Below are 24,178 nucleotides of genomic sequence, written 5' to 3' on the forward strand. Positions count from 1 at the left end.
AAAGACAACATGCAAATCAATAAAATGAGTTTTTATTATGATCTTGTTCATAATTAGAATATATGGTATCATATACATTTCATTTAATGATAAATGATATTTCTTCTCTGATAATTGGACATTCATCTTGGGTGATGGGGAATAAATGTACTTTTGCTACCAATACATCAAAAAATATCCATCTTTCACTTAAATTTTTTTCTGGCTTTTAGAATATATTTACAACTTGAACAACAGATTCTGACTATCGGCTTTGGCATTTCGTGTGCTCACAATCCATTTAGTAACAGCACTCAATCATTTGAGGAAAACAAAAGACAAATCATGACCATCTCTGACGAAGATACAACAGATCTTATGGCAAATCTGAAAAAATAAAAGACATTGTACATATTGAAGGTATTAGAGGGAAATGAATAAAAAAAATGATTCAGAACAAACATATCTCAAGTCTTCCCTTCAGGTTCTTGATAAATACATGAAACTGATTATCCCGGTGAATGTGACAAATACTAATTCCAGCGACATTAATGCATATTGCACATTTGTAATCACTTTTAAAGACCCATATACATTGGCATCGATCTTTGAAATTTCAAGGACCTCGACTGGAAATTGCAAAATTACAAACAGTGCAAGTAACTTTGGAATTAAAACTTCAAGACTCAAAACCTGTAAGGCATTGTAATCACTGTGAATTAAAATCTAAATGAGTAAAAATACAAAGCAATGACTTTATAGCGAAGAATGGGCCATATTCCTCCTGATATGTGAATATGGAAACAGAGGAACAGCTTCAAATGTCTGACGTGCAGCTTTACAGACCAACAAGCTGCCGGTGTCGAGAAAATAAAGACTTTGGGAATCAAGAATGGTGACATATATCTTTACATTGATCTATACTGCAACCAGAGCCTTTACACATCCATAAATAACAATATTACAGACGCCACAAGCAACATAATTTGCATAACGTTGTGAAGTATCATGGGAAACTTGCTTTAGGAGGGCTTCCAGTTCAATTAACTGCAGCTTGTGACTTCTTTTGGATAATATAAACATATTCAACGAGCCTAATAAAATCCATCCAGCTCAAACACCAGAATTAAAGACACAATCCAGAGCTACTGCATCTGATACTTGCAGATACACACAAGTAGATCAACAAGATCAAGCTAGAGGAGAGTAAGAAACGAGTTAAATCCATCTCGTGAAGAGCGCATTACGACGAAGCTCTCAGGACAGACTGTTCTCGGCTCACTCCAAATGAACGTTTCCCAAGTGAAAGGATTCAAACAAATAAACCTTATGCTTTACAATAAAAGTAAATATGATCCCACTCATGTAACAGCAACTTTGATATCTAAAACTGTGCAAATAGTACAAGAGGAAGAGTATGATATCCGCTGAAACTGTGATTGTATCAATGTAGAAATGGTTAATCGTGTTTTGTAATGCAACAACCCACTTGCATCTCAAATCCTCAATTTCTGTACATAATTCACAACTTAAGGGTCTGGAAAAACAGTTTGACTAATGATTTTCACACTGAATAAAGCATCTTGCCTCAGACGGGATACATTCTCAGGCTCTAGGTCAGTTTTCGATGTGGACTTCTCAATGAAAGTGCTTTGCCTATACGCCAACACTGGATTCTAGTTGCGATGTGAGACGTCTAGTCTTTACAGTACTTGTTTTAAGTAAGCGAATAAAAATGTGGGAGGTATCATTTCAAATGATTTAAAGAATATTTTTCAAACTTAAAAAGTTCAGTCTGAGCTAAAAGCTATGTGGAAAAATAAACATATTTACAGATATCAGACCCCTCGGATACAAAAAAAAAGAAAAAAAAAGAAACATAGGATTAATACCTACCAAAATAATATTCGATTATTCACATATTTATACACATTTATACAAAAAGTTGACCTCTACGGCCAACTGATTTTAATACTCTCTATCCTTAGTCATTTTTTCAATGGATTCTGGAAATTTTACCAGACTGTTGGACCCCATTAATGGAAGCTGAAGATGTACCAAAATACAAAAGTGTTTTGCCACAACATAAGGAAAGCAAAGAAGAGCAAAACTGGTCTGTACACTGAGGAATGGGTCTTTGTGTCCAGATTCGCCACTTTGATTGCAGCATGTTATTGCAGATACTATTTCAGATACACAACACACTATTCCGTAGGCACCGAAGATCCATAATTATTCACAAATCACATCATAGCCTGCAGCGTCCATGTCGTCATGTCAGAAACATCCTTGTCTTCTAATATTGCATCTTGATTTCCTCTAAAAATCAAAGTCACAACTAGGACGAATTTCCTTCAGAAGTGATTCAGCTGAAAGACTCTTCAAAGCACCAAAATAAAAAGCAGGAAAACAGGAAGAGAACTGAGTTAAGGTTGACGTTTGGTCTTCATTTAACCACACCTTGAGTCCAAAGCTCTACAAGTTGGTGATCTGGACTCTGGTGTGATGAATACTGAGGTTTAGATGCTGGGGTGGTGTGAGGTGAAGGGGGGCGGGGGGGAGAGGGACAGGGGGCTGGCCGGGGCGTTTGAACCGACAGGAGCGGTCCCAGAGGAAGAGTCCACTGACTGGGAAACACTGTATGTGTGAAGAGAGTCATTAAGCGCTGAAGTTGCTACTCATGAGGCATGAGATTCTGTTCAGTTTATTATTGAAGCATCTTTACAAGACTCACCTGACTGTGTAACTGGTTATGTGAGCGGGGTCTGTGACTCCAGCAACAAAGAGCTTTTTAGGCGGACCGTCCGATTCCACTCCACCTGAGAGGAGAAGATGAAAAGAATAAATAGACTTAAAATGTAATGACAACAAAATGTATTAATAATAATAAAAATAAATGTTTCTCGAGCCCCAAATCAGCATATCAGAATGATTTCTGAAGTAATGATGCTGAAAATTCAGCTTTGCATCACAGGAATAAATGACATATTTAAGCAGGTAATATTGTAATAATATTTCATAATATAAATGTTTAGTAAATGCAGCCTTAAGTGAGCATAAGAGACTTCTTTAAAAACATTAAAAATCTTACCGATCCCAAACTTTTAAATGATGGTTTAGTTACTTAGCTAATAAAACATTCAAAAGTGCTAATAAATTGGAATTCTTTCGTTATATTATATATGTTCTTTTGCAAATGCCTTTTAGAAAAACAACAGGTTATAATTCAGAATATTACTACCTTTCCTTTTCAAAGGTGCGACCGATGGCCATCTCACTCCAGAGCTCACAGATCCTCTGTTCAATCAAAAACACATCAAAAACTTTGTTCAGAAAGGATATTTCTATATCTTACATTTTGAAACAAATAATTATGAGACTTCTGAAGGATATACATTCTAATACTGTGGTTTTATTCACGAACTTACCCTCGAAACCTTCGAGTTGGACTGGGTGAGGAATTAGGAGTGACACCGCTGTCCTGGGAATGGAATCCCTGCGTGGGACATACAGAGAGAGATGACTGAAAAGAATGACAGCGGATAGACACTGATGAACCTGAAGAGAGTGAAATACTCACTGGAGACAGATGGCCGTGCCAATGACTCGCAGGAGGGAGGGGAACAGCAGATGAGGCACTAAGATGAGCGGGCACAAAATCAGTTAAAAAGATATTTTGATAATAAACTGTTCATTAATGTATATCTAGCTACCTTCGTCTCTGTAAACTCCCTCTCAAAGTGAGCTCCATGTTCTCAATCTGGAAGAAAAGCATTGTACAGTAAAACCTGAATATTTCTCATGCTGTAAAAAAACTTCCAATGCTTATGTTTAAATGCTTGGAATTAGTTTTGTAGACAAATATAAATTGTCTACTGACGAATCTCTTTACAAAACTAAAATATAGGCTATATAAAAGATCTTTAATGTTCAGTTGGATTTTGACCCAGTCTCACTGGTGTTGGGTATCCCTAATGGACGCAGTTTCATCTGCTAATAAGAAATTGTCTAATATTCTATCCTTTGCTGCCACAATTTTATTTTTACTTAATTGGATCAGTGATAAATCTCCATCTCTTGAGTTGATTCCCCTGGAGCGTCTTACCTATGTATTACATTACATCAAAAAACATGCCAGTTTTATAAAGTCTGGACCCCATATCTGGACTATTTGGAAACTCATCTTCGCCCTATTAGATTACAAGGTATATTGTAATTGTATAACTCTTAGGACATTGAATCGTTGTCCTCTTCTGCATCTTTTTGAAATATGTTATTGTTTTGTTTTTATTCTCTAATCTGTTTTATTACGGTGTAGTTCTATATGCAAATCTGAGCTATTTTATTGTATTGTTTTTTTGTATATTTGTATTATAATGAAAATTCAATAAACATAATAAATACATATAGGCTATATAATTTTTTCATTCTTAAAGTAAAATCAGCCAACAAGTGCTCAACAACATACATGTGAACTTTGCTACAGATTAAAAGCGTTGCAGTGTCGATTCTTTAGTTCTCACCTGTCTCTTGTGTTCGGATCTCTCACATGACAGGGAGAATGGGGACAGAGGGAGGGTCTGCAACACAAATGTAATGGATTGTTTACTTCTTCGAGGTTTTTAAAAAATAAATGTCCAAAACTGATATTCACAGACCATCTGAACACTCACCCGGGAGGGAAAGCTCGGATTTACAGACACACTGCTCCGACGATACCGAGCCGAACTATTAGAGCTAAACACTGTCGTCCCATCACTGTAGTACCAGCAATGAAAAGTTGGACATTTCAAAGAATACATTTGTTTTAGGATCAAATTATTTTGCAGTGTATATTATTTTTTTTAAACATCATGGCCCGGTTTCACAGACAGGGTTTAGACTAAGCCAGGATTAGGCCTTAGGTCAATTAGGGCATTTAAGTAGCTTTTATAAACGTGCCCTAGAAAAAAAGCATTACTGTTGTGCATCTGGAGAAAAAAAACAAGTTGCTTTAAGTTAAAACAGCTCAAACATGCATTTTAGTCTGGGACTCGGCTTAAACCTTGTCAGTGTGAAACCGGGTGTATATATTCTGCTCCATTCACTCAGCGATGAGTGCAGTTCCCTCACCTGACGTTCGTGATCATGGGGGCGCTGTTCGACCTTCGGAGGGCTCCTCCTGCGCCTGCGCACTGGTCCACCTCCATCCTCTCCATAGCTCGTCCTCTGGCACCGAGGCTGTGCGTCACTCACGGCCGGGCTGAACGCCCCCTGAAGCGGCCAGAGCACCAACTCTCCCCCGGCAAAAGCCCGACCAGCAGGCCTCACGCCAAAATACCCGATCCAATTTAACTGGTTGACTGCTTTCCCGTGTCTATCGCATTTTGTTGAAGTTTAAAATGAAACACTGTCAGCTTTGTACAGTAATGTGATGAACAGCTGTGAGCTCGCGCTACAGCTGGTTTATCGGTTCGCGCACAAACTTGGTATAAACTCCTCAGGTTGATTTCGTCGGCGTAAACATGAAGCTTATACAGTTATTTCTGTGCATTAAGGAGATTTTTCCTATTCAGACCATTAGTTTAGTACATTCAGCGCTATTTTCAATGCACAGCCAATAACTCGACAAGGTCCTTTGGCTTTTTAATCCAATCCAACTTATCCAAACAGAGTAAATAAAACATCGAGAAGCGCAAACAGCACATAAGCGAATTAACACAGATCAAAGTAGTCCAAAAATAAGCTTTCGGGTCTTTTCGGTCAAATGTCGTGATAAAGGTGAAGCTTTATGCCACGGCTTATTTATCAAGTTTACCTGCTAGATTTTTAAGCAGTCGGAAAAATGACATAACACAATCCCGATCAAACATGTGATCGCCGGCTCTGTCGGTGAAAGCATCCTCATCTGAAAGTGTCTGCTGATACAGTCCGAAACACGGGATACATTAAAAGTTTTCCGGTCATTTCTTAATTTAGAAAATAAAACATATTTCCCGCAACCAAATAGAGATTGTGCGTCCCCTTGTACAACAGCGCCTTGCTCTGGTAGACAAGAGAATTGCACATAGAGATAAAGCACTGCTCAGAAGTGAGTATGTGGCTTACTGCATATTCTTTTGCCAATTATTCTGGCCTTGTTGCAAGATATGTAGAGTTTGCTTTTCAGATTAATCTTTTTTTAATTTAAATTAATACGATTAATGAAAGGAAAATTGCAAAGATTTAAGGTTATTTTCATTGAGGATTAATCCAAAAGAGTCACCTTGGGTGATGGTCATAGTAAGCTAATACATCAGTAATGCTCTACAAAACTGTATTTAAACTGTATTACAGTTAAATTAAGCTTTTGATGTATGTAAATAGTACTATTTTGAAATACGGTTTCATTTGTTAACATTAGTAATTGCATCAGGTAGCCTATTGTGAACTTTAAATATTTTCACACTATTTATTAATTTTGGTTAATGCTGATTTATAAATGTGCTATTGTTCATTCATGCTTTTTTTTATAATACATGAACTAATTAAAACGTTAAACATGTATTATGAATGCTATAAAAGTATTTTTCATTGTGGTTCATGATACCTAATGCATTAACTCATTTTAATGAATGACATTTATATACAACAAATATCTGGTTTTCATTTTTAATGGTGAATTCTTATGAATTTTACACGCTTACATATTCAATATTAACCATTTATAGTGAATGTGTGTATTTTCTTTCAGAACTGTATTTAAGGCAAACATATTTAACAAAATAGAATTATTCATGAAGTTAATTTATTGTATCATTCCTAAAGCAAATGTCTGGTGTTGCTTATGAATTGGCGAATGCTGAGGAATTACAAATTCAAGCATAAAAAAAGCATAATAAATTACAAAGTGCTGAAAGTGTGTGTGCTTTTAAGGTTTCATTTAGACAAAGTGTGTGATTTTATCTTTGAGATGCATTAAAATTACTTTTTATTCACTCCAGGCCTTAAATTTAAAAATACTAAAAATACTTTTGGGATCTCTACAACACACAGGGCATGCCTTGCTATTAGTGTGAGCGAATCAGTTTTATTGTCACAAGATGTAAATTAGTAACTTTTTACTTCCTGTTTCTTTTGTTTATTATTTTGGCCTGTTAACAGTAGGCCTACTTCACTTCTGGTCACTCAGCAATTAATAACTTATTTTGTGCTTGAGAAATGCCAATTTCATACTTTGATGAATTATTACTTTATTAATATTTACTGATTTTACATTTTTACTCACTAAATATCCATCACAAACAAACAAACACAAAAAATAATGTTTAAAAGAGGTGGCTGGTTATAACTGCTCGGTCGCACACTAGCATTAAACATGCTGTAATACTCAAGATTGTGTGAAATTACTCAGTAATATTAATGAATAATAAATAATATGAAATCTGGAGCATTTAAAGTAGGTCTGTCCCTTTGTGCATTCCCAACCTCATCTATGTTATTCCTGACGATTTCGAGTCACTTTCCTGAGCTTCGTCTGCTTTATGTGAATGGCCTTGCTCTTGATCCTCAGCCTCTTTCTGTCCTCCAAGAATCTGTAAAGGCCAGAGAAGGTGGGTGTTATGACCGGCGTCGGACCGTCCACAGCAGGCTAAGCTTTTGTCTCCTGTTAAGAAATAAAGGAGCGCATTGAGCCACGAATTGCAGGAAGCCAGCGGCCGAGTGATCTTGTAGCAAATGGAAACCATCCGCATGGTTTGGCACTCGACGGCCTTCGTTTCCTTGAGGACGAGGAAGAGCGTGCGCGTAATGTGGAAGGGCAGAAAACACAGTGCGAACAGGATGGTGATGGCGATGATGGTTTTGATGGACTTGCGTCGCCTGTTGAGGTACGGCGCGTGTTGAGACCCCGAGATGGACACGGACGTCCTGTCCTTGACCCCTTCCACCCCACCACACATTCCCCCTTCCTCCTGCACCTGTGGCTGGGAATGTAGCGTCAGGAAAATGGTCCGCACCACCTGCGAATAGCACCACGCAATGACGATAAAAGGGAAAAAGAAGCCCAGAAGGTGCAGAACGATTCCGTAAGGCACGTATTCGGAAAACTCTGTGTCTATTGCGTCATCCCAGCAGTTCCTGTAAACCTCCACCTCGACTCTTCCAGCATCACTGCTACCTTCCGACCAAGAATCGACTCCTTCATTCACTCCACCTCCTAGTTTCCTCAAAACATCCCCTGTTTTGGCGAACCGGACGATGGGGCACGTAAGTATGAACACCACGACCCAAACGGCAGCGCAAATGCCTCTAACCACCCGCTTGCTCTCCAGGGTGATGGTTCTGATCGGATGGCAGATGCCCATGTAGCGATGGACGGATATACAGGTGAGGAAGAAGATGCTGCAGTACAGGTTGAAGTAAAACAAGAAACGCACCAGCCTGCACATGAAGTCTCCGAAAACCCAGTGGTCACGCATCACGTAGCTAGCCACGAGGAACGGCAGTGAGAAGCTGTACATCAGATCCGTGGAGGCCAGATTGACCATGTAGATCAGCGAAGTGTTCCACTGACGGCCACTCTTGCACCGGTAGGACCGCAGGAGGACGGTGGAGTTCAGGACGAGGCTGAGCAAGAAGGTCAAGGAGTAGCAGAGAGGCAAGATGACATACTTGTAGGACTCGTCGATGCTACAGCTGTGCAGCACGCTGTGGTTTCGAACATCTGCCTGCACTGATGCGTTGGAGACTGAAGTCGTGGTCTTCATGATCAACTGTCCTTGATCTCGTAACCACAAAGCCACATCACTGTCTTCTCTGGAGCTCTTCAACTCAATCTAGAAACCTTCAGGATATCCTGTGAGGACATCGCTCCGAGCTAGAGAAAACAGATGAACGTTACATATTTTTACTGTGATTGCACTGTAAATCTGAACTTTCGTGTTTGCAGTCCGTCCTATAGTTTATTTCCAAGCAAACTGCAGGTTGACCAATGACTCAGCCCTTCAACTTTCTCTGTCTATAATGCTGATTCGGCCTCTTCTGGTCTATTGCCCCATCAATCAGTAACAAACCGTTCCGTAAACCCTTCATTCATCTTTCCATCCCCCATTTTTTTGTGTCCCATGTATTAGACGAGTTCTTTTGCTTTGCGGTTTGTCTTCGCACAAATTAAGAGGTATCAACACGCGTCACTTCCTGACCTAACTGACCTCGTTTGCAATGAAAACTGTGTTAAGATGCCTAATTTATGTCAAGACATGGCTGATGCATTCATCTATATGCATAGTACCTACATAACATGAAGCACTAATGACAATGTCCATGTTTGGTTCATGAATTACTTGAGTTTGTTTCTTAATAAATATTCCTGTGTACTACAGAGGCAGCTTTGGTATTACAGTATCATGTGTTCTTGCAGGTATGTTCCAGTAAATAATTAATACTCATTCATTCAGACAAGAATCGCTGAGCGGAAACCCAATCCAGCGTACAGTTCGACACAAAAGTGTGCATATCAATTATAAACACCATGATTTGAGTATTAAAAGTTTGAAAATGTAAACTAGAGAAATTTGAAAGTATTATTGAGATATATATGAGACTATATAGGTCATCCCCCCCCCCCCCCCCCTCCCTCCCTAAGTATTAAAGCAATGTTTGTTTTGTTTTGATAGATCTATATGAAATATCTTACCTGTTTAAAGGTCAAGGAAAAAAGGTAACTCCAATGTGCAGCCAAAATGCATTAATTTCTTCACGCATCTGATAAAAGGTCAGGATGAAAAGTTCAGTGCTGTGTATGTTTTGCTGCACTGCATCTACAGTCTCTGATTACAATTTACTATCCAGATCTGCAAAATTTTACTAGTCATGTCTCAATCAGTAATTCTGTGTGCTTCCTTCTTTTCTTTTCTGTCTCGCCTCTTTGCCCTCTCTCTCTCTCGCCATCCACTGTGCTTGAATGGTCAGTCAGCAGAGCTGCATGCAGTTGAGTACATTTATGTTCAACACACAGGTTCGTTATGTAAAACTTACCAGGGCTAAAAAAATCCGTACAAATAATTTTAACAATATATAACTTCTTTTGTTTTATGTACCCCCTCAAACCATTCTTTTTTTCCCAATGTGGCCTTTTTAATCTTTAATCAAACTTACCCACCCTCTTGCAGCCACATCTATTCTCTGATGACTTATTTATTGCGTGAGGGCGGGACAACCTGTCACTCACATGAGATCGACCAATAGCAGACCACAACCATCCAATCAATTCCCGATGGACAAAATCAAGCCCCGCCCTACATTTTTTCTTGTTCGAGAAGCAGTTTCACCTGTATATAAGTCACAATAGAGAAGAAAAGACTATCGCAACCTCCGTTTCATACCGACTTTAAGTATGAATAGCATAATTGTCACGATTCCACTACTTGCATTTCCAATTCCACAAAAAAGGCTGACAACTCTGTATAAAATACAAAATAAATGATTTATTAAATTATTGTGAATATTTAGCACTGAGATATTCATTCTCATGTATAACTTCGATACACAGGAAAGTTGTAAGGCACATTCATAATTCACACCATATGACGATTACTAATACTGTATTTCAATGGAATGCTTATTGTAACGGATGATTAATACATCACAGTTATTGATCACATATGGCTTTGACAGCAGCTTGTTATATTCTCTATTTACAGAAGCAAAACTAAACCATAAGTGATGAGACATGAATCAGAGCCATTAGGGTTTGTTATTAAGGCACTTTTTCCACAATAAAACTTGTGACTATAATCAATGTGACTCACATTTTAGCAAAAGTTTCTTTGAGGGCTACATTTCTTCAAGAACAACAGGATATTCTGGCCTTGTTAGTCCACAGGATGAGTAAGAGTAAATTACTGCTTTCAGAAAAGTGCCAACGTTGAACTGCAGTTATGAAAATCATTCACAATGTCGTCATATCCTGTACATCCAGGAGCAAAGCATCTTGCTTATTCCGAAGGTGGTCTCGTACTACAAGATGTTTCACCAGTTCTGAGCTCAAATCTAAAAGCACAAATCAAATTAGTGTATGAGTGGATAAGTGTTTAAAGAAGCATGGAAATTATAACACATTTGTGAGTGGCATTTTTTATTTAAAATGTTGCTCTTGCAAACTGTACCCTTGAGGAAAACGATACCTTGAATGTCTTCATTCAGTGAGGCCCTGAGCGCATTCAGCTGCAGTAAAGAGCATGTCTGCAGATCGCTAAGGCTAAGAATCTTTCTCCTTATGTTCACGTTACTGTGGGTGACTTCTTGCTGAAATTAAAACAAAAATATGAAAAAAAGAAATACGAGAAAAATGAATGACCACAAAGACAGTCGCACAAAAAAAACTCTACTGGATTAAGTTCAAATAACACATAAATCTTACACTCCTCTGCCTTAAAGGCACAAGTACCACAGCAACACTGCAGAAGTAAAACTCTTTTTTAACATTTTAAGTTCATTTAACATTTTAAGCTTATGCTTTCTAAAAGCTTAAACTTTTCTTTGTGTGTAAACTGACACATTTAACTGCTTATGGATTTGTTTTATATAAATCTGGTACATTTCACAATTTGCCAACCTCTTTTATTTAAACCTGGGAACATCTCAGTGTTTACCTAGCCTGGGTTTCCCCATGCTTCCTTGTGCGCAGCGCGATTTTATTCACGCTGCTAGGCAGCCTGGATACCATGGACCAGATTTTCGCCTCAGCGAGGGAACCAATCACAGAACGGGGAGGGAGCAGCAAGACGATGATGACGTCTATGCGACACACCGAAGCAGTTTGTTTATATCTATGGATCCAACATGGCATCAGACGCGAAGTTACCTTTCGATGCAGCCTTAGATAGTGTGCTAAGTAGTTTAGAACGCAAGTTTATTTCGTCGTCTTCCTCGTCGAGTTTCTGTCGCTCTACATACGTCATCTGGTATAATTGAAACGATTGGCTATGAGCTACGTACAGGCACATTTGATAGACATCTGTAGTGCCCAATAAACGGCTCTGGGCATTCGTAAACCACGCCTCAAATACGAGAAAATGAACATGTGGTTCCCAGACCACGTCTCAATGAGACAAGGTCTGACGTTAGCCAGGCTAGTGTTCACCAGCTTCCTTAAAATAAATCTGGGAAGAGTGTTGTCAAAGGTACCGACTTGGGTGTTTTCAAATTTTTAAAACGTGACAATGCTAGCATTTCTCCTTAGCATTTTGAGAGGATTCTTAAACACCTCTTGGTCACTGTGTTCACGCGCTTAACATATATGTCTGTGATTGGCTACAATGATCAACGCTTCAGAAACATGTTGTAAATAGACATCTTTGACAGATACACACGGGAGCGTTTGAAAGCAGGCTTCTATAAGGATATATTAGGGATCCGCTGATAGACGACTGCTTTCAAACGCTCCTGTGCATACCTGTGTAAGTGCTCGGTTATTAATTAAAATATTGATATTTGGCGCCAGCGTACCGATTATCGTACCGCACGAAGAAGGACAACGATATATCACCCTATCGATATTTTGACCCACCCCTAGCAATAAATACCATTTTTAAAATAGATTAAAATAGAAAACAGTTATTCGACATTGTAATAATATTTCACAATAATACTGTTTTTGTTGTAATTTTGATTAAATAAATGCAGCCTTGTTGAGCATAAGAGATCAAATATTGATATATTATATAATTCAAATGAAATGTGACTCATCCCAGAGCTGGTTGGTTTGGTTCATGACAGGAACTCTTTATTGAAGTTTTTTTTTTTTTAAGAACATGAAAGAGAAAATTACTTCTGGAAACAAGGCCACTTTTCCGTCATCATCTACTTATGTGATCCTGACTAACTTTATACTGTGGAACACAAAAGTAGATGCCTTGAATGATACTTTTATGGTGCTTTTGAATCAATTTTGAAACTTGAAAGCTTCAGTCCCCATTACAAGCTCCACTTTTAAAAAATATCCTTTTGTGTTCCATGGATGACAGACAGACCATACTCTTAGGTGAACTATGCCTTTGAAACCCCTCACCTCTTTCTCTTTCTCTTCGGCCAATAGCTTGTCTCTGAGAGCCCTGAGAGCTGTTTTCACTTCCTGTTTTAGCCCCAGAGAGCAACTCCCACGTACCTCCGCCTCACATGAGCTCTGAGGATGACAAAAACCTAATGCTTTTTTGCAGCGTCATAAATCATGACCTGAGGTACAACTTTAAAAAACTCAGCGAAGCTACTATCACGACTATCTGCTCCCACCTCTTTGCTAGATGCTCCTTCGTCATCCTCCCCCTCGCTCTCGCTGTTGTTGATGAAACAGAGCTGAAGATTTTTAGGACTATTAAATCTGTTTGATGGAAACACACAGAGCACATTTGAATAGAAACATCAGAACAACGCGTCTCAACATTATGAACCTGCTCATGCGTAATACCGTGAGGTTATGACAGGAACGCGGCAGGGACTGTAGTCGTTCTCATCTGCCCATGGCTCCCGGTGGAGTGAATGGTGTTTTGACCCTGTCCAGCATCCAAGTATTCTATCTCGCTCTGATAAACCTAGACTCTAAAACACAAGGTCAACATTGATAATAATAAGAAATATTTGACTGTATTTTAGGTCAAATAAATGCAGCAAACATTAAAAAAAAATCATAATTATTCCAAACTTTGTGTTGTAGTGTATATATATAAAGTCCAGATAAAATGTTACCTCTGCCTTTGTCCTTCTTTCCTCTTCCTGCCTTTCTAGCTCTGCAATCCGTAAACTTAAATCCTCCCATTGCATGATGGGTAGGTCGTGATCACCCAGGGGGGTCTCCTCACTATTCTGTTTGGTCCTCTGGCCAGAGGGTGAGGGGTCATCTGTGGTCCTCTCATAATGCCTGTCGCTGTCTGGATTCTCCTCCATCCGTTGGAGAGTTATGCTAGTCCAGCATAGACAGGCTAAAAGCACATCCATTTCCACATGCATTTAATGCCACAAAATGAAAAACATAATTGAATAAAAATAATTAAGATAATTTCCAAAACTTTCATAAAGCTAAATTATTTTGAAATATATTATATAGACATACAGTACAGTAAATAAAAAATAAAAAATGTTTTTGAAAGAAGTCTCTTATGCTTATCAAGCCAGCATTTATTTGATTTGAAAATACAGAAAGAAACAGTAATATTGTGAAATATTATTACAATTTAAAATAATGCTTTTCTATTTTCATATATTTAAAAATATAATTTATTTATTATTAATTTATTTACTCCAGTCTTCAGTGTCACATGTTCCTTCAGAAATCATTCTAATATGATGATTTATTATCAATGTTGGAAACTGGATAAATGGTAGGCTACTGTACATTTATCTGTTATCCCTCCACAAAATGGGAATATTTACATCCTATCAGAAAATCTTTAAGTGATAAAGTTAGTTGTGGCAATTCAAGATTTAAAATGTAATATACGCTATATTGTTCAAAAGTTTGGGTCGGTAAGATTATTTTTGTTATTGGGTTGTTTTTGAAAGTATTTTATGGTCACCTAGGCCACATTTATTTGATCAAAAATACAGTATACAGTAATATTGTGAAATATTATTACAACTAAATTCTTCTATTTTTATATATTTTCTTATATAATTTTCAGCAGCAAGATCCTTCTGAAATCATTCTAATATGCTGATTTGCTGCTCAAGAAACATTTTTTATGATCAATGTTGAAAACAGTTGTGCTGGTGCTTAATATTTGTGAAAACTATGATACATTTTATTTACGTATAAAAGTTAGGCCTTTAAATGTATGCCTAAAGCAACAGGGTTGACAGTTTTATAGCAAATTTGAAATTTAGCAATCAAACTGGGGCAGATTTCCTAACACGGGAGAATTTGGAAACATGGCTGGGGCCATGCCAAAAGACTCCTCGAGGAGACAGAAGGGGACAAATACATTTACCACATTTTTGTAAAGTTACATACATAGGCTACAAGTGAAAATGCCTGTATTAACACATAAAAGTTGGTATCTGCCTTTCATTGTTCGTGTCATTGTTTACACATCATGAGGGACAAAATTAAGGCACTTAATTTTATTCCACAGACCTTTAAAGGAAATTCTTATTTTCAAAGAAAACAAGTCAGCCCAGTCACATTAAAGTGAAGCAGCTTTTCTGTTTGCTTCGTGACGCATGACTAATACGTGCATCTTTAAAAACAAATCTTCGGGAAGTGTTTTTTTTATATATATATATATATCAATCATACACTTTATACTTAATTTTACAAGTGACAAAGTTAGATCGCTGCTGAGCCCCTCCAGTTCCTGTTTTCTTTTCTGAAAGATGTTGATGACATTAATTCACTCACCTTTTATCGGAAAACTGATGTCGACATCGCGACTGTCACCTAAGTTAAACGTCAATGTATTTACACTTTTCGCTCAGTTTAGTGAATTATTTCTCCCTACTTCAATGTTTCCTCTGCTGGAGAGGAAACACCCCTTTGGATTTGGCTTTCCACCCGCCCTCCGTCCGTGTTTCTTCTCCTGTTTTCTTAAAACGCAAGCTAACGGCGACTTTTTATCGATGTCGATCTTCTGAACTTGTGGAGTCAGTTGCTTCTGTTAAAGTTTGAATTGCGCTAATGTTTTGTATAGCCTACTGTTGTAATGACAGCTGGAAGTGCAGATAAGAAGTTTGGGAAGGGTTGAGAAAGTAGGTGTCCGATTTCACATGTTGTGAGATGAAGACCGCGAGCAGATGGGAAAGTCTGCGGGACTGTGTCGTGTTCACACTGCTGATGAAAGCTGTGATGCAATGCTTCAATTATGTAGAAAATCACATCCTCTTAAACCCTAACATAAACTTCACATCGCATCTCTGTAAATATTTGCACATTTCTGGAGGAGCTCGAGGTTGTTGATTTGCCATGAGTTAAGATGCAGTGAAAGTAGTAAACTAAAACATTCAAAAAAACACCAGAAATCATTTTATTTTGCAGGATCAAACAGTAAAAAAAAAAAAAAAAAAAGGAATATTAAGAAAACCTTTAAAAGGTTTAGTGACTAAAATGTAAAGTTGTGTTACTATCAAGTAAACAGTAAATATTTTACACTATTGACAAAATGGTTTTACTGACTTAAAAAAATATATAAAAAAGAGAGATTATGAAAAAATATTTATGCCAACATTTTTTTTTTTCTAGCAATATCAGCCTTTTGAGACCCATTTCTTTTTTTTTACAATCTCTGGACAGTTACATGGACATAAAAAAAGAAGTGTTATGCCATTGACCAATTTATGTAGGCCTACATGTAGCCTATATGTATACGGGTTAGTGAAGGCAATGATCGACCTTAATGATTTTTTTTTTTTTTTTTTTACGTCAGGAACTATCAAGTGTGTCTACTGTATTACTTGCGTAGTTACTTGCTGTCTTTAAAACAAAAGAAAAACATAAGTAGAAAATACTAAGAAATTTTTACAATCAAATGTTTCAATTAAACTTCAGTCAGTGCTAATATTTTATTTCTATTTGTTATGCTAATAATAAAAGAAAACAAAATGGATATAGATTTAGACATTGTAAATTATATACAAACACTCAGTCATGGCCACTTCATTAGGTACACCTTGTTAGTACTGGGTTGGGCCCCCTTTTGCCTTCAAAACTGCCGTAATTCTTGGATTTTGGTCCATATTGACATGATAGCATCACGCAGTTGCTGCAGATTTGTCGACTGCACATCCATGAATCTCTCGTTCCACCACGTCCCAAAGGTGCTGTATTGGATTGAGATCTGTTGACTGTGGAGGCCATTTGAGTATAGTGAACTCACCGTCATGTTCAAGAAATCAGTTTCAGATGATTTGAGCTTTGTGACATGGTGCGTTATCTTGCTGGAAGTAGCCATCAGAAGATGATACACTGTGGTCATAAAAGGATGGACATGGTCAGCAACAATACTCAGGTAGGCCGATACTCATTTGGTACTAAGAGGCCCAAAGTGTGGCAAGAAAATATCCTCCACACCACCCCTAGCCCCTTGTGATACAAGGCAGGATGGATCCATGTTTTCATGCTGTTTACACCAAATTCTGCCCCTACCATCTGAATGTCGCAGCAGAAACTGAGACTCATCATTTTGAGTTACTTTCTATCAGCTCGAATCAGTCTGGCCATTCTCCTCTGAGTCTGGCGTCAACAAGGCATTTTCGCCCACAGAACTGCCACTCACTGGATATTTTCTCTTTTTCAGGCCGTTCTCTGTAAACCCTAGAGATTGTGCGTGAAAATCCCAGTAGATCAGCAGTTTCTGAAGTACTTAAACCAGCACGTCTGACACCAACAACCATGCCACATTCAGAATCACTTAAATCACCTTTCTTCCCCATTCTGATGCTCATCTTCAGCAGATCATCTTGACCTACATGCCTAAATGCATTGAGTTGCTGCCATGTGATTGGCCGGATTAGTTAATTAGATCAAATTAACTTTGATCTCTAATTTGTTTGTATAATTATTAAGAATCATTAAGAGAATTTTCTTCCTTCAGTATTTCCACAGACTTTATTTTCCTACAAAAAGAAAGCATCTCAGGTATGACAGGAAAACTGTGTAATTCAATTAATTTTCCTCAAACTCTAGCTAAACTCAATCAGTCTTTTCTGGCGAAGCTTCCAAAAGCTCCCACTGTGTGGCATCAATGAGCCTATAGTTGATCTGTCTGTATTTCTGTGGGTTTTTCTTCCTCTGTCTGCCCACCTCTTCATATAGACTCTGAAACACTGGCTGAGGGGGTGTGAACCGGGCCATCCTGGCCAGATCCAGATAATAATCCCACTGATCCTTGTCCAAATGGAGCAAGTGCTTCACCTGCACACCTGCGTCTAGTTTTTTTTGCATCTCTCTCTGCAGCTCCTTCTCCATCTCTGCCTGGGTGGGCAGCTTTACCGAGCCATCCAGAACAGCAAGAGCAAACTGAACCTATGGATAAAAATGATAATGTTACAGTGAGAATGAATCACATTCACTATTCAATCCAGTTTTTTCTCTCTGCTCACCTGACAGTCAAAATGTATGAAAGGGCAAATAATTTTGCAAATGCCAATAAAAAACATCGACGGGAAGCCAGGGGGCAGCAAGTACTTGTAGAGCGGAGTCACAAAAAGTGCCTGTATGTCCAGGCCTAGCTCTGATGGACAAAGGAAAGGGAAGTTAAAGTTGTATCCTGTACAGAACAGAAGAATATCAGCCCGGGTCACTGATCCATCCTGGAACTGTAAAGATCCGTTCTCCAAGACCCCAACAACAGAGGTAGCCTGCTGGATACCCAGAGGTAAGGACATAGTTGGTGTGCTATGACTTAGAATCACCTAAAATGAGAAAGAGAGAAAACTTTAGCAGAGGCCAGCTTCTCTTTTCAGTCCTTACAGATACTAAGACCAGTTCCAAGTGTTTAAGATTATACATTTGAACTACTGATATGGATAGGATTGACAAATCCATAACAAAATTTGATTTAAAGGGATATGGCAATCGTAAAATCGTTTTTATTAAAATGTATTTACCCTCAAGTTGATCCAAACCCATAAGTCTTTCTTTCTTTTGTGAAACTCAAAGGAGAAAAAGTCATGCTGATCTTTTTGATGTAATAAAAATGCACAGCGGGAAGGTTTAAAGTAGCAATGAAAAAGATGTTGTGACAGACCTTTTCTTTATTGTGACATACATCCTAGTGTAACAGATTATCAGGAAAAAAAATCTTTCTTCTGCTGAACACAAAAGAGTTAATGAGCCCCATTGACTTCCATAGCATATTTGTCAGTGGGGCCCATACATTTTTTTTATATATTTTGTGTTCAGCAGAGGTTTGGAACAACTTGAGGGTGAGTAAATGATGACAGAATTTTCATTTTTGGGTGAACTAACCCTTTAAATACTGCTCTGTATACTTTTATGACTTCAAAAGACTTTGAATCAGAGTTATTATTAACTAAAACTAAAACCATAAAAAAAAAATTGTTGCTTGAAATCTAATAAATGTTAACTAAAATAAAATATAATATAAAAAATTTCAGCTAGTTGCCAAGGCAACATTTTTCATTTTCATTTATTTAAACTTTATGTACTAAAATAATTAAGATTTAAATAAAAATGACAAAAAATGATATAGACATATAAAAAAAAAAAAAAAAAACTAATAAAAATAACAAAACAAACCTAAAACTTTAACTAAAATTAAATTGAAAACAGGAAATATAAAAAAATAAAAAAATTAATTAAAAAATCTATATATAATAGCATATAAATTATACTAAATAACACTGCTTTAATGGACTTGAATGGACTTGCTTTTGGTCATTTTTTTGGAGCACAGCATTTGTCATCATTCAGAGCTGCACAAACTGACATCTTTTGTGTTTCACGGATGAAAAAATAATACTTTGGCAGGATAATGACAGATTTTCATTTTTGGGAGAACAACCCTCTAATTCACAACCAAAAAAAGCCACTTAAAAAAAAAAAAAAAGAAGTTAAGCCACAAACCCGAGCATTAACTTGGGCTAACTCAATGGAAATGTCCACACCAGATGCTCTGGCCCCCAAGACCACAACGGACTTGTTGGCGAAGGGCTCTGGATAGCGGTACGAGTGACTGTGTAAGACTTTCCCTGCAAAACAGCAGCGGAAGAAGGCAAAGATATATGTAAGAAGATGAGAGACAGAGAGAAAAAAGTGGAGATGCAGGGGTGTAATGAGACTAATAGTTGGGGCTTTTAGGGTTATGCATTTGTAGTGATCAGTGATCATTTGTTGTACCTTCAAAATGCTCTATTCCAGGAATGTAGGGCAGGTGGGGGTCGGAGTAATGCCTGCAGAAAGAGGAAGGAAATATGAGTCAGCGCTGAGATGCTAAGGGCTCCTGTGGTCTTCTGAATTCCCTCGCACAAATGCCACATGAATGCATAACATAATACCCATTCACATCACCTCTGAGAGAATTCAGCGAGATAAAAGCCTCTGGGAATATTATAGGGTAAATGAACATGCCACTATTTGAATAATGCTATGCATTTAGAACATCGCTGTGAAGCTGCAATTGGAGATTAGATGCAATTGTGTCCATTTGAGCATGTCTGGGAGATAAAAGGACTCTTTAAGATGGCATTCCTCACCCGTTGCAGACGAACACTGAGTCGAACGTCTGCGTGTTCCGGTCTCCACATGTGCGGTGCGAAATTACCTCCCACGTCACTGCTCCCCCCGTCTCCGTCTCCATGGAGACGGGCTTCACCTTTTCCACCGCGGTGTTGAACTGTGAGGGACAAAGCAGTCTGTCATAAGCAATATTCTTGCTTCTGTTGGTAAGAAAAATACTAATACTGAGAACGTTTCTGCTGTGGCTTCTAAACACACTTGACGGGTCTTTCGATTTTTGTGGTGATGCTGATGTCTTTGTCTGACAAGCAGAGGTCAGCGGCCCCTACTACAACCCTGATCAATAGGCAATCAGTATGATCTCAACTTTCTGGCCACTAGTTGATGAACAATTTTACCCTAATAGCTGTTGATACTCAACTAATATAGAGTTTTATGTAGGAGGACTATGATCATGTTCCAGCAACTATGAAAAGAGATGTAATACCAGACATTTTTAATGGCATTGCTTTCTCAGACTTAGAATACATGGACACATGCCTTTGTCACCTGATTATTTATCCATATTGTCTGTTAAATGCCACACTGTGTGAAGAAACATCACTATTAAAGGGTTAGTTCACCCAGAAATGAAACTTCTGTCAGTAATCACTCACCCTCATGTTGTTCCAACCCCATAAGACTTTCGTTCATCTTCGGAACACAAATTAAGATATTTTTGATGAAATCTGAGAGTTGGATCAAAATCCAAAAAGTATTCTTGTCGCTTAAAATAAACTTATGGTTGAGCCACTGTAGTCACTTGGACTATTTTAACGATGTCTTTACTAACTTTTCTGGGCTGGCAAGTTTCGATCCCATAGAAGCCTATGGTGGAGTGATCCAGCTCTCAGATTTCATCAAAAACATCTTAATTTGTGTTCCGAAGATGAACGAAAGTCTTATGGGGTTGGAACAACATGAGGGTGAGTAAATACTGACAGAATTTTCATTTTTGGGTGAACTAACTCTTTAATTTTGTATACTATACTACCCATACCATCAGTTCTCATACACTCAAATATTCAATAATCAAATATCTAGAGACATTATTCATAGGAATGGTGATGGACTGGTTTATAACAAAACTCTGGATGGTTTGTCTCCTGGTTTAGGCTTTAATAAATCTAAAAATTTATTGTCAACCCACATTTCTTGCATTAAAAGAAAAAACCAGCAGGAGACTGATTAAGTTTCATTACAGACATAGAATTTATATTAAAGACAATCACATACCTTGATATGACGGGCGATGTCATGTCTCTCACAGTATTTTTCCAAATACCGCTGAACCGACGTATGGTGCAAAAAAGAAGGCAGGTGGTCATCAAAGGGAAATTCAGGGAACATCATAACCTCCTTAGGCAAATTGGTTCTTTAAAACAGATATGGGATTTTATAGTACTAAATTTATACAAAAATTGGACACAAATGAAAAACAAATAAACAAATAAATTCCCTGCTCAAAATAAAAAGACACATCTTAAACCTAGACTGGTTTGCTGTTGTCTGTTCTGCCAGCTTGGTCAGGTCTGTCTATTGCTGACTTTGTTTTGTTGGTGTGCGCTTATTAATAGAGGAGAACATTATTTTGGTAGGATATTTGCTTAAAGTCACCATGAAATCAAAATGGACAATTCTTGTTTTTTTATGAAATATTTATTATAAATGATTCATCCATGCACATCCTTATTTATATATTTTTAAATCACGTGATCTCATAATCTTTAATAAAAAAAACAATAAAAAAAAAAAAAACAGCAAGAGTAAACAACTGCAATCCAACGATCCAATCAATTACTGATGGGCAAAATCAAGTCCCGCCCTACATTTTTTCTTGTTTGAGAAATTGTTTCACTTGGAATACATCACAACAGGGAAGAAAAGGCTGCTCAATACAGATAAAATGGGTGGAGCTTGACAGTCCAGCCACACCTTAACTCTACCCATAACCCTATCCCTAAACCTAATTTAAGTCAAGCTCCACCCATTACATCCAAAGAGGGGGAGTTGGAAAACTATTGCAACTTCCATTTCATGGCAACTTTAATAGAATTCAGCTTGTCAGTCTGGGAGATCAGACAATCTAGACTAGTCTAAACCAGCCCAAAAGTGATGAAAACCACAAGGTTTAAAATGCCTTTATTCTCAGCAGGATTATGCACAATTTATTGGTCTCTACCTGAGGTCCCTATACATACTGCTGTGGATGGGATACACATTGTCATGTGGGCCAACTTGTTCCTCATAGAACCAGGTCCCACCAAAATGATCAGTCATTTCATAAACCACGGGTGGATCAAAGGTCTCGGGCCTAGACAGGATGTGTCGAGCGGCGCAAAGCCCTGCCGGCCCTGCCCCTATCACCGCTACACGAGCTCTACTCCTCCGCTCCATTCTCCAGAGCTACACGAAAACCGACACAAAAATAAACAGACAAAAATAAATAAAGTTTCGGAGTGAAAAATCCAAAAGTATTTTACCCTCCAATGTTATATAATTTTTCGTAATTTATATAAATAAACAATGATTTTTATATTGACAAATGTGCGCATGCGCAGTACATTTATCAGCAAACCTGCAGGTCTCATATGAGTCAGAAGCAATTACCTGGTCTGGATCGGAAAACTCACCGCCGGTAATCACTCACACACACTACACACACAAAGCTGTTTACTGCGGAGGTTTAGCGAGCATAATCCCCCATTTTGAAGGCATTTCGAAAATAAATGCTTGGTCACCACAACAGTTGAATAATGTGTCACTAATGTGAACTTCGGTCATGTCTTTGAGTCAGCTGCCTCCAATCATTGTGGATTTCTCCTCTGTTGTTTGCTGTGGGAGGGCTGCACTGGCTGAAAGGAAAATCTTCCGGCATGCTCACTTTATAACTGTCCGTTCTTATCAGTAACGAGACACACACTCACACTGTATACGCCACTGCCAATTCTTTAACAGTTTCACGATACCAACAACGTTCCCAACACATTTCCCTCGTTTCTTTCAGTAGCCTAATGATCTGACTGACTGTAAAAGCGGATATAAAGCGCGTGCAATGAATTCAAAATAAAGGCACACTTTCACTTTCCCTCTGTCACTTTTAAAACAACTAACTTACTATATCTAAAAATTCGATGAAACAGTAGATAACATATCTGAAACTAAGAGCGGCTACCTGAAGTACTCGTAGGTTGACATCAAGTTAAGTTTGTTTGTTTAACTTACATCAAGTTAAAGTGTTTTAAGTTAGGCTAGGCTATACTGGTGCTCTGATGGTATCAGATATGATATTTACATGGTATTTAAAAAGTTAGTGCCATTGTACTTTTTTTGTTAGTGAATAGCCTATTTGTACAATAAGACACTCTTTGTGAATTTACTGTATACAAACATAGTAAAATGGGTAGCACTTCATTTTACAGTCCTGTTCTCCATGTACATAGTATACTATATATGTAGGCCTACCTATAGTGGTTACAATAACGGGGTAATAATTAGGTACTAACCCTGAACCTACTCCTAAACCTAAACTTAACTATGTAGTTATTACCCAGTATCTTCTTGGGTAAGTACCCTATGGTAAGTACACTGTAAGTAGGCCTACACGTAAGTACACGTACTGTAAAATAAAGTGCAACCGCAAAATGTTGCATCAGGAGTGTCACTTGGCCCTGTGAAATACTGTGACCCTGTAAAATATTAGTACTGATAAATCCTTGTCTGACGGTGGACAGATTACCATACTGACCATTCAATACTGACAGAATCATTTCCCCTGATAATAGGCCTATTTTGTGAATGAAACACTCTTTTGAGGTAACGGTTAAATGGGTTTGGGAAAATGTACTAGGGATTCAGACTGTTCACTCACGCACCGAATCATTTGATTTCTCACTTTGAAATGGCAACGGGATACTTTAGGACAGAAAACAAAAAAGAATGCTGGATGAGGTTATTTACCAAATATCCAATGTAGGTAATATCCAAAATATCCAAAACTTGTCTTCTATCGTT

The 24,178-nt window shown here is 37.9% G+C and overlaps 4 protein-coding genes across 4 annotated transcripts; all 4 read right to left on the reverse strand.

Annotated features, from left to right (window-relative positions):
* Positions 1–16: 16 nt before the first annotated feature.
* LOC311076825 (P2R1A-PPP2R2A-interacting phosphatase regulator 1) lies at positions 17–6,005 on the reverse strand. The gene is made up of 9 exons (XM_084105302.1): positions 5,092–6,005; positions 4,653–4,737; positions 4,503–4,559; positions 3,693–3,739; positions 3,560–3,617; positions 3,408–3,475; positions 3,221–3,276; positions 2,714–2,798; positions 17–2,616 (listed from the first exon to the last, which is right to left on the reverse strand). The coding sequence occupies exons 1-9, from the start codon at positions 5,175–5,177 to the stop codon at positions 2,499–2,501; spliced, it is 660 nt and encodes a 219-aa protein (XP_083961428.1). The 5' UTR covers positions 5,178–6,005; the 3' UTR covers positions 17–2,498.
* Positions 6,006–7,430: 1,425 nt separating this feature from the next.
* On the reverse strand, positions 7,431–8,754 carry LOC311076620 (P2Y purinoceptor 3; the record flags this gene model as incomplete). Its single annotated transcript, XM_084104956.1, has 1 exon — positions 7,431–8,754. Exon 1 carries the CDS (start codon positions 8,703–8,705, stop codon positions 7,431–7,433), a length of 1,275 nt encoding a protein of 424 aa, XP_083961082.1. The 5' UTR covers positions 8,706–8,754.
* A 1,650-nt stretch (positions 8,755–10,404) lies between these two features.
* LOC311076108 (schwannomin-interacting protein 1) lies at positions 10,405–15,728 on the reverse strand. The gene is made up of 7 exons (XM_084104006.1): positions 15,332–15,728; positions 13,684–13,916; positions 13,406–13,536; positions 13,231–13,318; positions 13,010–13,123; positions 11,124–11,244; positions 10,405–10,989 (listed from the first exon to the last, which is right to left on the reverse strand). The coding sequence occupies exons 2-7, from the start codon at positions 13,879–13,881 to the stop codon at positions 10,889–10,891; spliced, it is 753 nt and encodes a 250-aa protein (XP_083960132.1). The 5' UTR covers positions 13,882–13,916; positions 15,332–15,728; the 3' UTR covers positions 10,405–10,888.
* Positions 15,729–16,483: 755 nt separating this feature from the next.
* On the reverse strand, positions 16,484–23,221 carry LOC311076142 (uncharacterized protein). Its single transcript, XM_084104069.1, has 8 exons — positions 22,775–23,221; positions 22,347–22,570; positions 21,401–21,539; positions 20,143–20,282; positions 19,787–19,839; positions 19,514–19,638; positions 18,028–18,339; positions 16,484–17,950 (listed from the first exon to the last, which is right to left on the reverse strand). The coding sequence occupies exons 2-8, from the start codon at positions 22,559–22,561 to the stop codon at positions 17,618–17,620; spliced, it is 1,317 nt and encodes a 438-aa protein (XP_083960195.1). The 5' UTR covers positions 22,562–22,570; positions 22,775–23,221; the 3' UTR covers positions 16,484–17,617.
* Between the last annotated feature and the right edge of the window lie 957 nt (positions 23,222–24,178).

The sequence above is a fragment of the Abramis brama genome (assembly GCF_963993115.1).
Source record: "Abramis brama genome assembly, chromosome: 25".
NCBI lineage: Eukaryota > Metazoa > Chordata > Actinopteri > Cypriniformes > Leuciscidae > Abramis > Abramis brama.

Bases quoted from the DNA above. Each gene is read 5' to 3' on its own strand.
- LOC311076825 (XM_084105302.1), bottom strand. From the start codon at position 5,177: ATGGAGAGGATGGAGGTGGACCAGTGCGCAGGCGCAGGAGGAGCCCTC. The intron at 3,740-4,502 runs GTGAGAACTAAA...CTTTTCTTCCAG, and splicing joins GATCCGAACACAAGAGACAG to ATTGAGAACATGGAGCTCAC. The intron at 3,277-3,407 runs GTAAGTTCGTGA...TTGATTGAACAG, and splicing joins CCAACTCGAAGGTTTCGAGG to AGGATCTGTGAGCTCTGGAG.
- LOC311076108 (XM_084104006.1), bottom strand. From the start codon at position 13,881: ATGGAGGAGAATCCAGACAGCGACAGGCATTATGAGAGGACCACAGAT. The intron at 13,319-13,405 runs GTATTACGCATG...TCCATCAAACAG, and splicing joins GTTCCTGTCATAACCTCACG to ATTTAATAGTCCTAAAAATC. The intron at 11,245-13,009 runs GTGAGGGGTTTC...TTTTAATTTCAG, and splicing joins CCGAAGAGAAAGAGAAAGAG to CAAGAAGTCACCCACAGTAA.
- LOC311076142 (XM_084104069.1), bottom strand. From the start codon at position 22,561: ATGGAGCGGAGGAGTAGAGCTCGTGTAGCGGTGATAGGGGCAGGGCCG. The intron at 20,283-21,400 runs GTATGTGATTGT...TGTCCCTCACAG, and splicing joins ACATCGCCCGTCATATCAAG to TTCAACACCGCGGTGGAAAA. The intron at 19,639-19,786 runs GTACAACAAATG...GCTGTTTTGCAG, and splicing joins TGGAATAGAGCATTTTGAAG to GGAAAGTCTTACACAGTCAC.